At 35.2% G+C, this 14,075-nt stretch overlaps 1 protein-coding gene across 29 annotated transcripts in view; it reads left to right on the top strand.

The window, feature by feature from the left end:
- The window catches only part of Hdac9 (histone deacetylase 9), an 860,512-nt gene that overhangs the window by 518,077 nt on the left and 328,360 nt on the right, over positions 1-14,075 (top strand). For 28 of the 29 annotated variants that reach the window (XM_078040000.1, XM_078040015.1, XM_078040005.1 and 25 more), the window contains 3 exons: positions 437-559; positions 3,663-3,873; positions 4,280-4,497. In XM_078040000.1, the coding sequence (XP_077896126.1) occupies positions 437-559; positions 3,663-3,873; positions 4,280-4,497 (552 nt within the window). The remainder of the gene's footprint in view (positions 1-436; positions 560-3,662; positions 3,874-4,279; positions 4,498-14,075) is intronic. The other variant, XM_078040001.1, reaches the window with a different exon arrangement.

Genomic DNA, 14,075 nt, shown 5'->3' with positions numbered 1-14,075 from the left:
AAGAGACGGCAAACATGTTTATTATATTCCATAAAACCAGAATTTTTTAAATGAATTTTTCAAAATTAATATATTAATATTATAATATTAATTACAAATTAATATTATAATATTCAATAATATCAGTATAATATTAATAATCTCAAGATACTTCTTGCTTTTCAAGCACAAATATCTGACATGTTCTTTTAAGAAGAAATAAAACCTAAGAGTTTGTTTGTTAACCCCTTTCTTATGATTTTCTATCTGGGATGAAGAAATTCTTTACTTAATTTTTCCATTGTAACCCTCGGATACAGAAATCAAAAAATAAGAACGTAAATATTTTTCTGCATTATGATAATATAAAACCTCTTATGAAGTGTGTCTATTTTGCTATAAAATTCATGATATTGTGATATTGTGAGACTTTCCTTTACTTATTTTTTTTTAACAGCAGCTGGTTTCACAGCAACGCATTCTAATTCATGACGATTCCATGAACCTGCTAAGTCTTTATACCTCTCCTTCTTTGCCCAATATCACCCTGGGACTTCCAGCAGGGCCATCCCAGCTCAACGTAAGTCATTACACAGTCTTGCCTAAAACAGCCCAAGTCCTATGTTCATATGGGAACTCCCTTTCATTTCTTGTATATTTAGACATGAGAAAACTTTTTAGGGTGAACCTATCCTGTGCTATTTTTTGTTTGCTACACTGTTCAAAGGTGCTCAGTTAGTTTGAAATCAGAGAATTATATTTGTTTGCATAATCATATAATAAAACAGCTAACATTTGTATAATGGCTTAGAGCTTTTTTAAGAAAGCATCTCTCCAGATATATGATTTTATAGCTCCAGATGACCATCCCATGAAACAGGATAGTCCACATTTTTTATAGAAGAGGTAGCTAAGACAAGGAGAGTCTAAAAGTTTGAGATCACAGATCCACTGAGTGCCAGGCCTGGAACAACACTGGCCAGAGCTGAGAGCTACAGCTTCCAAACACAGCAGCATATGTTTATGGAATTTATTTTGTGAATGACTTTATTTTGGGAATTTAAGTTACTGACGCTGTGGTCCTGAAAAATACATATCTGGAAAAACTTTCTAAGAATAACATTAAACTATTCCCAGGAGATCCAAAGGGAATTAGTTAGTTTAAAAGTTCTGACAACTGAAATAGAATCTTTTAGAGGTAATTGTCCTACTAGCAGAAGATAGCAATAATTATTTTATGTGCATTCCCTAAAATAATATAAATTTAGTTTTTCTCAAAGATTTGTAGGCTTTACCCAGAATAATTCATCTCTGAAAGGTTAGTAAATTAAATTGTACATACACAGATGTCCTGTGATATATTAGCTTTAAAGAAAAATTTGTTTCAACCCTTGTCACCAATTTTGCCAGTCTTTAGCAGCAAGTCCAGCATGTCAGATTCACATGTATCATCAATGCATATTATAAAATCAGTCTGAGACATTTAATTTTGTCTGGAATTTTGTTATATCTGGATTTTTAACAGAATATGTTATCTCCCATGATACTAGGATCTTATACCAATTTAGAAAAAGCAAATTTTGGCTGTTGTTTTATTTCTATGGATGAAAGAACAAGGCTTGAAAATCCTGAATTCAGCTATACCCTTGAAATTCCATGTGCAGCATTTGTAAATAATTGGGTCTAGTGAAAAGAAAAATGGAATTAGAAGGAAGTAAATGTTCATGGATAATATTTTCAAATCCTTGCATATTAAAATTTATTTTTCTTCTATTCCTACTTTTCCCATCTCTTCTAATGATAAGTAAACACTAACCCCCAAATTTCTTGTGTCTGACACATGCAGAGGTATTTTGCCGCCATTGCTGTTTGAATGTTCTAAGCTGCTCCTCCTTGATAATTCACACATGTACCACTTTTAATGTGGTCAGGGGAGATTTTTTTCCCAAAGGACCAAGTACTAAAGCCAGACCATTTAATGTTTCAATGGTAATGCAATTTGGTACCATTGAATGAATAAACCAATGTGGTTTGGATTAAAGTTTCATGTTTTTTTCTTGCATTTTGGTGTGGATGAGGTGATCACAATTAATTTCTCAAGCTTAACATTGCTCTGGCAAAGGGATCTCTCTAATATTCAATTTCCCCACTGAATTGTGGGAAATTTTAAGGAAAGGAAGCCAGGACCAGGCATCACTTCTAGATTAAACATTGCATTGACTAGCTCTGTGACTCAGACAAACCATTTACCTCTTTGTCCTTTAATTTCTCCCTCACTGAAAATTGCTTTGCTTCCCTGGTGCACAGCAATTTTGAAAGATGAAACATGAGTTTTGAAAAGAAACATGCCACATAATTTTGAGGTATTAGACTTCTGCTTTTGTAATACCAAAATGACCACCATTCATTAAATTCTTTGAATAGGATAATTCATTATTGCTATTGATGATATGATTATTATTGCTTTATTACCGTGTTATCATACATTTCAAATTCTTAATGGCATTTTTATTTGATATCTGATTTCACTTGTAGTTTGCTTTATTATACAAGAGTATATGGAGTGTCATTTTTAATATTTATAGATTTGGGATCTGTTATGAATTAATAGAAAATACATGTTTAAATCAAATTCCTGCATATTTTGTACCTCCTTTCATTGAGTTATTTTAAGAATTTCATTTTAAAAATTGAATATTGGAAACTTACAGTTCTGTGAAATTATTAGAGGACATGCAGAGAAAGAGTCAATTGGTATTTTTGCTTGAAACTGCTTTCTCTTTGGACTGCTTTCTTTTTTCCCTATGATATAGTCTTTAACTAGTTGAATAAATTTTATATTTTCAGCATAGCTCTTAATTAAGCAGCAGATTTTAAAATCTTTCAGAAGTAAACTGTGTACTTATTAAGTGTGAAATTAGTACTATTTTGTTTGTTTCTTGACAGAAACATTATATCTGCATATGGGTTACATAAAATTATATATATTCATGATTTACATGATGGGCTTTTTTGGGGAGGGAGTACCAGGGATTGAACTCAAGGGCACTCAAACCACTGAGCCTTATCCCCATCCCTATTTTGTATTTTATTTAGAGAGAGGGTCTCACTGAGTTGCTTAGTGCCTCACTGTTGCTGGGGCTGGCTTTGAACTCCCAATCCTCTTGACTCAGCCTCCCTGGGATCACAAGCATATGCCACTGTGCCTGGCTTACATGGTGTTTTCATGTGTATGTATAATCAAATTTGCTTAATCAAGCTACTTAAGATATATATTACCTTACTTTTTTGTGTTAAAAACACTTATCATCCACACTGCACAATTTTCAAGTATATTTTTATTTATATAACCATAATTACCACGGTGTACAGTAGACCTCTTGAACCTGTTTTTTTCCCATCTAAAAAATTCTGTAACTTGCTTTGTTATTAATATTTTAAAAAACTTTTGAAGATTCTGTACAGATGCCCAGTTACTCAATACTTTACAGTGCTTCAAACCTATTTTTATTTGTTATTTGTTAATTTGGTTAGTTTAAAGTCATACTGTTACCCATGTCCCTGACTCAGCCATTGGATATGGTCTTCATTTTTATAGCATAAGAAACTCATCTACTGATGGAGAGACCTGGTGACCCACATGGATGAAAGAGGATTAATATCTTTGTTATTTCTTCACACAGGCTTCGAATTCGCTCAAAGAAAAGCAGAAGTGTGAGACACAGACGCTCAGGCAAGGTGTTCCTCTGCCTGGGCAGTATGGGGGCAGCGTCCCGGCATCTTCAAGCCATCCTCACGTGGCTTTAGAGGGGAAGCCCAACAGCAGCCACCAGGCTCTCCTGCAGCATTTATTATTGAAAGAACAAATGCGGCAACAAAAGCTTCTTGTGACTGGTAATTTAATAATGGCACCATTCACAGGTCATGTCAGGACTTTTATTTTATCGGTGATCCAGTATAATGTCTCAAGGCCCTAATAAAGATTTACTGTGCCATACAAGGATCTCCCTGGCACCTGGTACCACGGGAAAGGCTATGATCCTTTATTTATTCCTCTAGATCTGTCAGGTGGGGGTGGGGAGAGAACTCCCCTCATTTAATCTTGATACATACCAGGCTAGCCTACTTGAGTCACCTGGTCAGACACATTCCTGTTCCACCACCTGGCCTAGCCTTCTTCAGAGGCTTGCCTGGCACATGGCTTCTTACCTTTTCCTAAAATTATGGGTGAATACATCTATATATAGGCATACATAAACGCACATACACTCACTCACACATATAAATAATTGTTTTTCAGGTGGAGTTCCCTTACATCCTCAGTCTCCCTTGGCAACGAAAGAGAGAATTTCACCTGGTATTAGAGGTACCCACAAACTACCCCGTCACAGACCCCTGAATCGAACCCAGTCGGCACCTTTGCCTCAGAGCACATTGGCTCAGCTGGTCATTCAGCAGCAACACCAGCAATTCCTGGAGAAGCAGAAACAATACCAGCAGCAGATCCACATGAACAAAGTAAGCCTGCAAATCAAGTCAGAATATTGTAACCAATATTGTAATATTGGTTTGGAAATTGGGGTTCTATTACTGATACGGGTATCTAAGAGGAGAATTTTGGAATCAGTTACAGGAGAAAGGAAACTACTGTCTTAGCCCAGTTATATGGGCTCACAAATGTCGTCACAATACCAGTGTTGTCACCATTGTTACATTCTTGGGAGATAGGTAGAAAAATCAAGATAATAGATTAGCAAGATATTTTATGATTGAATGCGTGTTGTAATATACAAGCACATCCAGGCACATGTGCATGAAGCCCTTGTTTTTGCAAAAAGGACTTGAAGCACAGTTGCATACATGGATTGACAAGTCAAAAAGTTTGCACAGGTGATGGCAGATAGGCAAGATTGGCCACTAAGGTATTGCTTAGCAAGTTGTATGCATGTAGTTTATGTTTATATTTTAGTATGTCCCACTTCATTCCAAATAGCATTTGAATCAGTTTCTCAGAAACTTATAATAATTTCTTTCTGGTGGCCCTACTGTGGCTGAAATGGACAGTGGATGTCTATGTCCTTCCAAATGCTTGGGAGCTCTCCTGCTGAAGCAACTACAAAAAACAAACAAACAACAACAACAACAAAAAACAGTGATTACAGTATGATACCTGCCAGAGCAGTAAAGCATGTTCTACAAATTTGTATGCAAAATGATCTTTCCCTCTCTTCTGTGCCATGTCATCTACAAGTATGTTTTAGAGGGATTATGTTGAAAAGTGAGACCCTGTTTACTGGTAGACAATAACTACAACCTGGCTTAGCAAATGCATTGTTGTATTGTGATATAAAAAACAAGCAAAGTAAAACAAAGTAAACCTTCATGGGAAAAGGTCTCATTATCTTTCTAATGACAATAGGAAAAGAGATTGTGCTGACTCTATTGATAATATTGCTGATGTTTTCTCTTCTTTTGGGCCTCCATCTTACCAAGGGAGCCATGGTGTGGGAACATGGGCTACAGAGTGTAGAACTGAAAATAACATTCTTCCAGCCAAGCACTTTGCTGCTTTCAAAGATGGTGTGTGCAACATGTGGGATTAGAGTGTTGGGAGTGGGGATGGCTAGCAAGGCCAACTATCTTTCCACCTTCTTTCACTGTGCTTTGCAGACTCTGTGTCATCAGTTGAATGCTTTTTAAAATTGTGACTGTCTAAATTTGTCAAATAATTTTGTATAAAATCAATCTCCTCCAGAGAGAGCCAGCTTCTTTTCCTGCTTAATGGCATAATGCCCATCAACTTGAATACATGTTTGCTCTATTATGGTAGTTAGGTTTGTTATTTGTTTTGTGGTTTCTCAGCACAATGCAAAATTACTAGGTATTGCTGAAAATTGTTGAGTGTCTACTGCAAGAAACTTATGTGGGAGGGAATGTTAGGAATTCTGCTTTTTGCCTTAAAATCCTTTGACCTGGGATTAGGTTTATTTATAAAAATTAGTATTGAAGTGTATGTGTATGTGTATGTGTGTTTGAGTGATTCTCTTTCCTTCAAATATGTGGATATATATATTCTGCTATAGATAAATTAGGTAAATTGATCCATTTGAAATCATAGTCTACATTGAATACTTTTAAGAATATACATATATATTGTGTGTGTGTATATATATATATATATATATATATATATATATATATATATTTTAACCTAGAATTACAACAGTTTCAGACTCAGATGGAATGCTCAGATGGTATCTTTCTTTCTTGGTGTCATACTTGAGATTTTGACAGGCGGATGCTAACCCCAGTCACAGGATAAAACTAAGATGAAAAGCAGGCATTTGCATTGTAGCAATGACAAAAGAAAGCCTTATCAGAAAACTTTTCCCATGTGGAGCTGATTCCTTGGAATCTGTTAAGAATTCTTCCTAAAATTAGAAACAAACCTATACTTTAAGGTACTTATTTGTACAGTGGTTTGATTATTAAATCTTGTCTTAATTAGGCAAAATGAAGACCAGAAAACTTCAAAGTACAAAGCTGATCTTTATATGTTAACCCCTCTCAGCTTGGGTGTTTAGATTACTCACACAGGTCTCCAGTTGGCTTTCCTCCAAGTATGTATTCCATATGTTTAATCAAGTGGCATGTGCACATCAGGTACTCTCCAGATTTTGAAAATATTTTACCTGCCCTCGATTGTCTAAGAAAACAAAGAAGAATCTATTAAAGAAAATATTGGACCTGTGTCCTATTTTTAAATATTATCAATAGAACTTTCAAAAAGGGAATTTCGACTCTTCATCTTCCTCCCTGGGATGATGAAGACATTTACTCCACACTGGGTCAGGACTATAACGTAAATGCCAAAAGCTAAGTTTCCATACAGAAATATATTCATGGGTACTCTAACCATTTAGAATACTGATTAGTAAGCAATTACCACAGAATCTTATACACATCATTTCCTCCATTATCATGCTTGAATCTTTATTAAATCCATTAGAACTGGAGTTTAGATAGTTGGCATCATGAAAGTATGGCCATCATTCATGAGATCCTTACCATAGCAAGAAATATAGGCACACATGAACCTGTAGGTATGCACATGACATATTCAAAATGTCTTTTCCTTTTATTCTTTTAACTTCTCTTTGGTTCTTATTTTGAGTACTTAGGTAAGCAAGAAATGAAGTTTGAACAAAGAAAAAAAATAAGTAGATTTTTATGTAAGCCAACATCAGATGAATACAGTTGGCCTTTCTGTGTGAAATTTGTAGTGATGTGATTGAGTTGCTAATCAACTTCAGAAGAATTAGAAGCAAACCTAGTTTTAGGAGCATCATTGATAAAATGATGAACATTAAATTTTGAAGAATCTATCATATGTATCTATATAACGAAAATGTTAGTAATTCTAACAGATGGTTTAGCTGCCTGTGGTCTTATACTTTCATGATAATTACATGGGATATTTGTGTATTTAAAGATTATTTGACTCATAATTATGGTCTAAGAGTTCAAAAATTTAGCAGAAATATCCCTACAGTTGGTTTATATGGTATTTTTAAAGTTATATTTGCCAGTAAACAATGCAGGATGTTAGAAAGGAGAGTGCTGACTGCAGAGGAAATCATGTCAGAATGATTTATCTCTGTTCATGAGTGTGAATACCTCATTTTCACTCAAAGTGTTTTGAAAAGTTTAATCAGGAAGAAAATTGTGGCTTAAAACATTTCTTCTTTTGTTTTTTTTTTGAGACATTTTTAAAAATTTACAAATGCATTAAACAATTTCTGTTGCCAATATGTGGTATGTTTATACTGTGATGACTTACATTTTGGTAAGCTTTTTCAAAAAATGAAGTTTCTTTATACTAGTACCAAAAGAAGACTGTTGCTTTTTTTGCCAGAATATTTTGTCTTTCCTGTTGGAAGAAAAAGCATTTATAAAATAGAATTTTCACCCCAAAATACAAAAGAGCAAACAAACAACAAAAAATAGGATATTAGTAATTTTCTCCTGAGCCCACTTGAAGTTTCAGTATTACCAATTTAACTTTCTGGTAAAATAATAAATACTATGATTGATTAAAACAAAACACACCAAAGTTACTTGGACATATTCATGATTTTAAAAGAGTTTTCTAATCACTGCTTGCAAAACAAAAGGACCATCTCTAGCTACATCAATATCTGGGTATTATGTGCAACTTTTCCAAACTCTTCAGACATTTTTGTAGACTGTATTGTAAATTCATTTCTGGCAAACACTACCCACCCCCACCCCCATTTATGACAACATTATTCTTTTAATTTTATTTCTTTATCATGGTATTAATAGAATAGCATTAATTTGTATCTCTTGTATCTAGAATTTTCTAATATTTGTTTTTCATATTCCATCAGATCACATCTATGTGAGCAGAAATTTTAAGTCTTTGTTTCGTACTTATTTGACTGAAATACTCATTTGTGTATGCAGTCACTCAGCAAAATCTTATTGAATTCTGACTTTGTGCAGACACTGTTTCAGGCACTAAGTAAACAACATTCTGGGCCCTCGAGGAGAGAGCAGAGTGCAGGGTGGCCCACTCAAGTAAACAGCATGGCTTGCTTCGTATTGAGATAGACATTGTGAGGAAGAAATTGACTTCTTTTACAAAATAACATTAGAAATTTATTTAATTACCTTTCTGGATTATATTGTCCGTATTATATTTTTTTTCTTCTTTCCATTTTTACTTTCTTTTTCCTCCTTTATTTCTAGCTCTGTGATAAATTTCTTACGCATTCCTATGACTGGATATCAGCCAACACTTTTTTAAAAACACGCATAAATCATGAGATGATATCTTATATATGTCAAGGTTCAGTCTAGATATAAGTATTTATTATATATTTATTACTATGATACTTAGGCATTTTGACATGAGTACTATTTTATCATAATAAAAATATATCTAAGACAAGACCGGTAAATGGGAGGCCAAGCAGATGTCCTGGGTTGCCTCTATTAAAACAGGTAGATGTTGTTTTCTGACAAGCCAAGGCAGAATATGATTATGCTCAATACTGGATCTGAGTAAATGGGGGAGCTTTCATTACTTTTGTTGTTTTGGGAGAGATTTTAACCCTTTATTCAAGTAGTATATGTTTTATTCCTTTCTTTTAGAATAATTTTAAAGCATCAATGGTAGATTTTCTCCATAACCCCTCATGATTCAAACCCATTCCCCATCTACCACCATTTATCCATGACAGCCCAGGAGAATACATTCTTTCATGCCTGAGGTCACATATAAGCATAGCTTGCTTGTGTATGTTTCCTTGTTAAAATCTCCCCAAAGTCCATTGTAATATAGAATTATTTTGGGCATTATTGGAAAAAGTACATATATTGCCAAGGAAACAAATTCTATCGGTGTATAAAGCCCCAAACATTTACATTTTTTTCAGTAATACGTTATATTCTAAAACAAGAAGTATATATTTTATATTATTAGCTTTATTCTAATAAATATGATTTTATCCAGGGCTTACCTATGCATGGATTAAAATTTTAAACATAATTATATAAAGAACATGTACCAATCTTTGTTTTCTTGCTACCCTCTTTCTCTTAGTGTCCTTGTGAATTTCATTAGCACCTTCTCCATAGATACCTTAAGACAACGAGTTGAACTTAAATAACACCATATCCCTTTCTATGCAGGATGTAGCTGACTTCTCTATAACAGCATCTGTATCTGTAGTATCCTCAACCTCAACCTTAGCAATTCACTTTTTTTTTTTTAATTTCCGGAATGTGAATTTTACAGGGCTTAAACTAAGCAAACTAATCTGGTTGATAAAACTACCAGTTCACAGAGATGGAATCCCAACATAGATTGTATGGCACAAAAGTCTGTGTTCTTAACCGCCTGTTCCTGTAATTTCAGTCTTGTTTTTGTCACCAAGCAGGAGATAAGCTTTTCCTAATTTTAATTCTGTTCAAAGTACAGATCTCATGATTAAAAACAAGGCAAGAAAACATGTATAAAAAAGGAAAGACCATCTTATCACGATCATTGTGAATTCTTTGAATTTGCCAGGATGAAGAAATCACTTTTCTCTACCCTGTTTCCCAGCTTCCCATGCTTTGCCCTCCATCCAGTTACTCACTTGGCGGTTTGCACTTGGGCTTGGCGGTAGGACATTCAGATATCCTGATCCACTGCAGGGCTTTCCAAATGGTGCAGTGTGCATGCAGTGCAGAGCCACAGGGCCAGCTACAACCAGCTACAACCACATCACATTTTGTTCCTTTCTTGTATGTTGCCACATAATCTTATTTTTTTTTTTTTGATTGGACAAACATCTACTCACAAGAGTGAGTGCTCAGCAAGCCTGAAGCTGAAGTTTACTGATTTCATCAGGTTCAACTGAAATGCAAATGTTGGCATCTCATCTATGGGTGGTTGGAGCATGCTTTGTTTTAAGTCTTGAAAAATGGATGAGTAGAAATTTGAACAGGGCTTTCATTTAGGAAAGTAGGCATTACTGTTGTCAGGATTAATTTCTCTCCATTCATTTGACAGCTTGTTTCCATGCAGAGTCTTTAATCACCAATTTAGGATTACGTTTTGCCCATTAGATGGATAGCATGTTCAGAAACTTCAGCAAGCATTGAAAGGCAGTTTTAGTTTTATAACAGTAAAAAGCCTCCTAGATTATTTATCTATCTGTGAAGGTTTATAAAAGAATCTTTGACTTTACCCTCACATACATAGATGCTATTTTGACCTGATTAGCCCAATGTAAATAGATCCTCATAGGTATGTGTATGCTTTAAAAAAAAAAATCCACTTATGCTATGGTCCCAGCTTACATCACCACAGAGAATTTATATAGAATCATTTTGCTATATAATTACAAGCTGATGGTTTATAATATACAGAAAATGACTTGTTGTTTTATATTGGATGTGATGAAATCCCCTGTTTGGAAAAGAAACTAAAGGACCATTTCAGTGGATTAATGTGTAGCATTCATAAACATTCCCAGTGCTGCTCTTACAACTTGAAGACCAAGGGGAGGGACCTTGACCTTTCCTTTTCACTCTTCACTGTTAATCTAGTCAGAGACGCTTTCATTGAATGAGAAAAACAATAGTTGGACAGGACTATGAGGTAAGAAAATAGGGGAAAGAAAAAATATCTGGGGAATAAAACCATATGAATACTTTGACTAATGTTGATTCCAAGGAGTTCAAAGGAAGAGGGAAGCTAAATAATTTGATTGTTTCCCAACCTTGACAAATAGTTTTATTTGACAGAATGAAATAATTAAGTCTCACTGAGGAATTTTTAATATAGCTAAGTGATCTGTGGACATGAAAACCACCAGTGTGTAGCACTGTCTTTGTTAAGGCTTTTGGTAGTTTGTAAGTTCCTGATTTTAGTTCTTCTTCCTGCGTCTTTCAGCTCTTTCTCTAAATACTTAGGAAATCTGAAGGATTATAATGACCTTAATGTCATCTGGTCTAGAGTATTCCCATTTCTTCAGGAAGAATTACATCCAGAGCTGTGATCCCAGACCCTAAGCTTACAGTTATTGTCTTCTTTTAACTTAATTCTGTCAACCAGCAATAAAAACTTCCTTCAACAAAATAATATCCTAGCATAGAGAAATGGATGATGTTCCATGAAGATCTATTTGTTAACAACCATTATGCTGCATACTGTAAATGAAAATGACGAAGGCAGATTCTTTCTCTGTCTCTCAGACCTGCAAACAGGTAGTTATTATCAAAGATGGCTGTGTCTAAAACATAGCTAGTGTGAACTGCAAAATCTGGATTGCTTGGTAATCTTTTCCAAAAGAAGTTGCTGAGATCTGGAACAACTACTTATTACTTTTGCAACTTGCATCAAGGTATTCAACGTTTGTCCAATAATTCTCAAATCAGCAAAGTGAGAATTACAGGAGAGGATTATGTGAAGGTACTTTATGAACTTGGTAAGCACTAACAAAATCACAGTATTCATGTTCTTCTGTAGCTTTGTGGTTCTGTTTTTCTTATTCTGTCAATTAAAAAAATGTTGTCTGGAAGTGCTAGAAAATTTTCAAGACACACATTTCCCACTTGCCTCAGTATTGCATCAGGTTGCTTTGTTGTAAACTAAATCACTGAAGCTTGTTCCAACTCTCTCTTGTGTTTCTGTATTCACCATGAAACAGAGCTCATTTTCTTTTTGGAACAGTAATATATTTAGTGATTGGATTTTTTTATCAAGTATAATTTCCACACAGTAAACTTTATTCTTCTGGATGTACAGTTCAGTGAGTTTTGACAAAAGTATATCATCATACAATCATCTCACTCAAGATATGGAACAGTTGCTTCAACTTCTAAAATGTCCTTGTGCTGCTCCTTTGTAGTCGATTTCCACCCTACCCCCAACTCCTGGCAAAGTGGTTGAATTTCTGACATAAAACAAATCACAAGTATGGAGGAAGTTGTATTTTAAGAGCACACAGATATCATCCCTAACTGATCTAAATCATAGAATGTTCAAGCAAGAAGTGACCTTAGGGATTATTTTCAGAGTTTATAAGCTGCAGTCTATGGACTGGGCCCATCCACGGGTCTTTTGTCTTTGACCTTTCTGGTGGCTTAAAAAGCTTTCAAATGATTGGTTAATTCTTAAAAATAGAAAGAGTTCAAATTTTTAAAAAATGGATTTCTGTCATTCTCTGAGAAACTGAGTGGTCCAGCCACACTGAGCCCCTGTTTCCCTGTGTAATTATCATCTAGAGCTTTAAATTACTCTGCAGTTTACCAAAGCCAAGAATGGGTCCTCAGGGAGAAAGGCTGAGGTCTTCCAGTTGAGTGACCCAAGGACCACTGGCTTTGACCACATCTGTTTGAGTGTTCTGTCACTCAGAAAACACCAAGCAAAGAAAATGAAAATACCTTTTCTCACCAAGCCTTTAATTTTTACCCTCAAGGAGCACAGGAGGAAAACTTTTAAGAAAAACAAGGTACTCTCAACCGAAGATCGGAAAGATTTCAAGGGGGAAAAAAAATCCCATTATGTAAGACGTACAAAAAGGAAGTCAGCTTATTTGTGTTCTAAAGAATACCGCCTAAGAACTCTGGCTACACTCTCTTGCTGAAGAGTGTATGTTCTGAAAGTCGAGCCTTCCTGTTTGCACTTTGCCTACCTAAGTTCAATCTTTCATAGCAGCCATGGTGATTATTTAAAATGCAGATCAGAGTATGTCATGGTATTGCTTAATGCTCCCCAGTTGTGGCTTACTGAATGTGGGATAGAATCTGAAAACACTAATGTGGGCTTCTAAGCTGTCATGACCCGGCTCCTGCCCCTTCTTCTCACTGCCCTCATCTCCTCTTCCCTCCTTTACTTAGCTCCAGCCACAGTTCCGTGTGGAGTGCTCAGCCTCCAAGTCTTCTCAGGATTTGAGCTTGTTATTGGGGGTCTGTCTGTCTTAGCGCTAACCTCCTCTCTTTAGAGGGGCCTTCATTGCCCATCTAAACTAAAACGGACATGCATACTTATCCCTCCCCTGCATCGTTTGTGACACATTGGACTCCTCTGTTGCTTTCCCTTTCTGTGTCTCTCAGTGCTGGGATCTTGGTTCATTAACCGTTCTCTCCTCAGGACCTTGCATGTAGTAAGAGTTCAATAAAAGTAATTGTTGACATAATGAAAGAGTGGGTGGACACCTTTCTCAAACTAACTGAGAGAAGAGAGATTTGAATTTCCTTTCAGGAAGAAAACAGTTAAATTATTGAAATATCAGGAAGTTTTGGGAAATATTTTCATTATAGGCATTGTTTTGGACAAATATTTAGAGTTAAAAAGATGTTTATTAAAATTCACTTGGTCCTTAGATTAATTTTATACCTCTTCAGTATTGGTAAGAAAAAGGATGTTTGCCAGTTAAGACTTTTAATTATGTAAATAATGAACCAATATTTAGAAAATCTTTCCTCTCTTGTTATTTAATTTTGGTTCCCCTGATTATTTTCCTAAAATGCACAGAAGTTTTAAATGACATGTTTTGGCTTGAGGCGGGAGTCCTCTA

The sequence above is a fragment of the Ictidomys tridecemlineatus genome, chromosome 2 (assembly GCF_052094955.1).
Source record: "Ictidomys tridecemlineatus isolate mIctTri1 chromosome 2, mIctTri1.hap1, whole genome shotgun sequence".
NCBI lineage: Eukaryota > Metazoa > Chordata > Mammalia > Rodentia > Sciuridae > Ictidomys > Ictidomys tridecemlineatus.
This window is presented reverse-complemented; position numbering and strand designations above follow the sequence as displayed.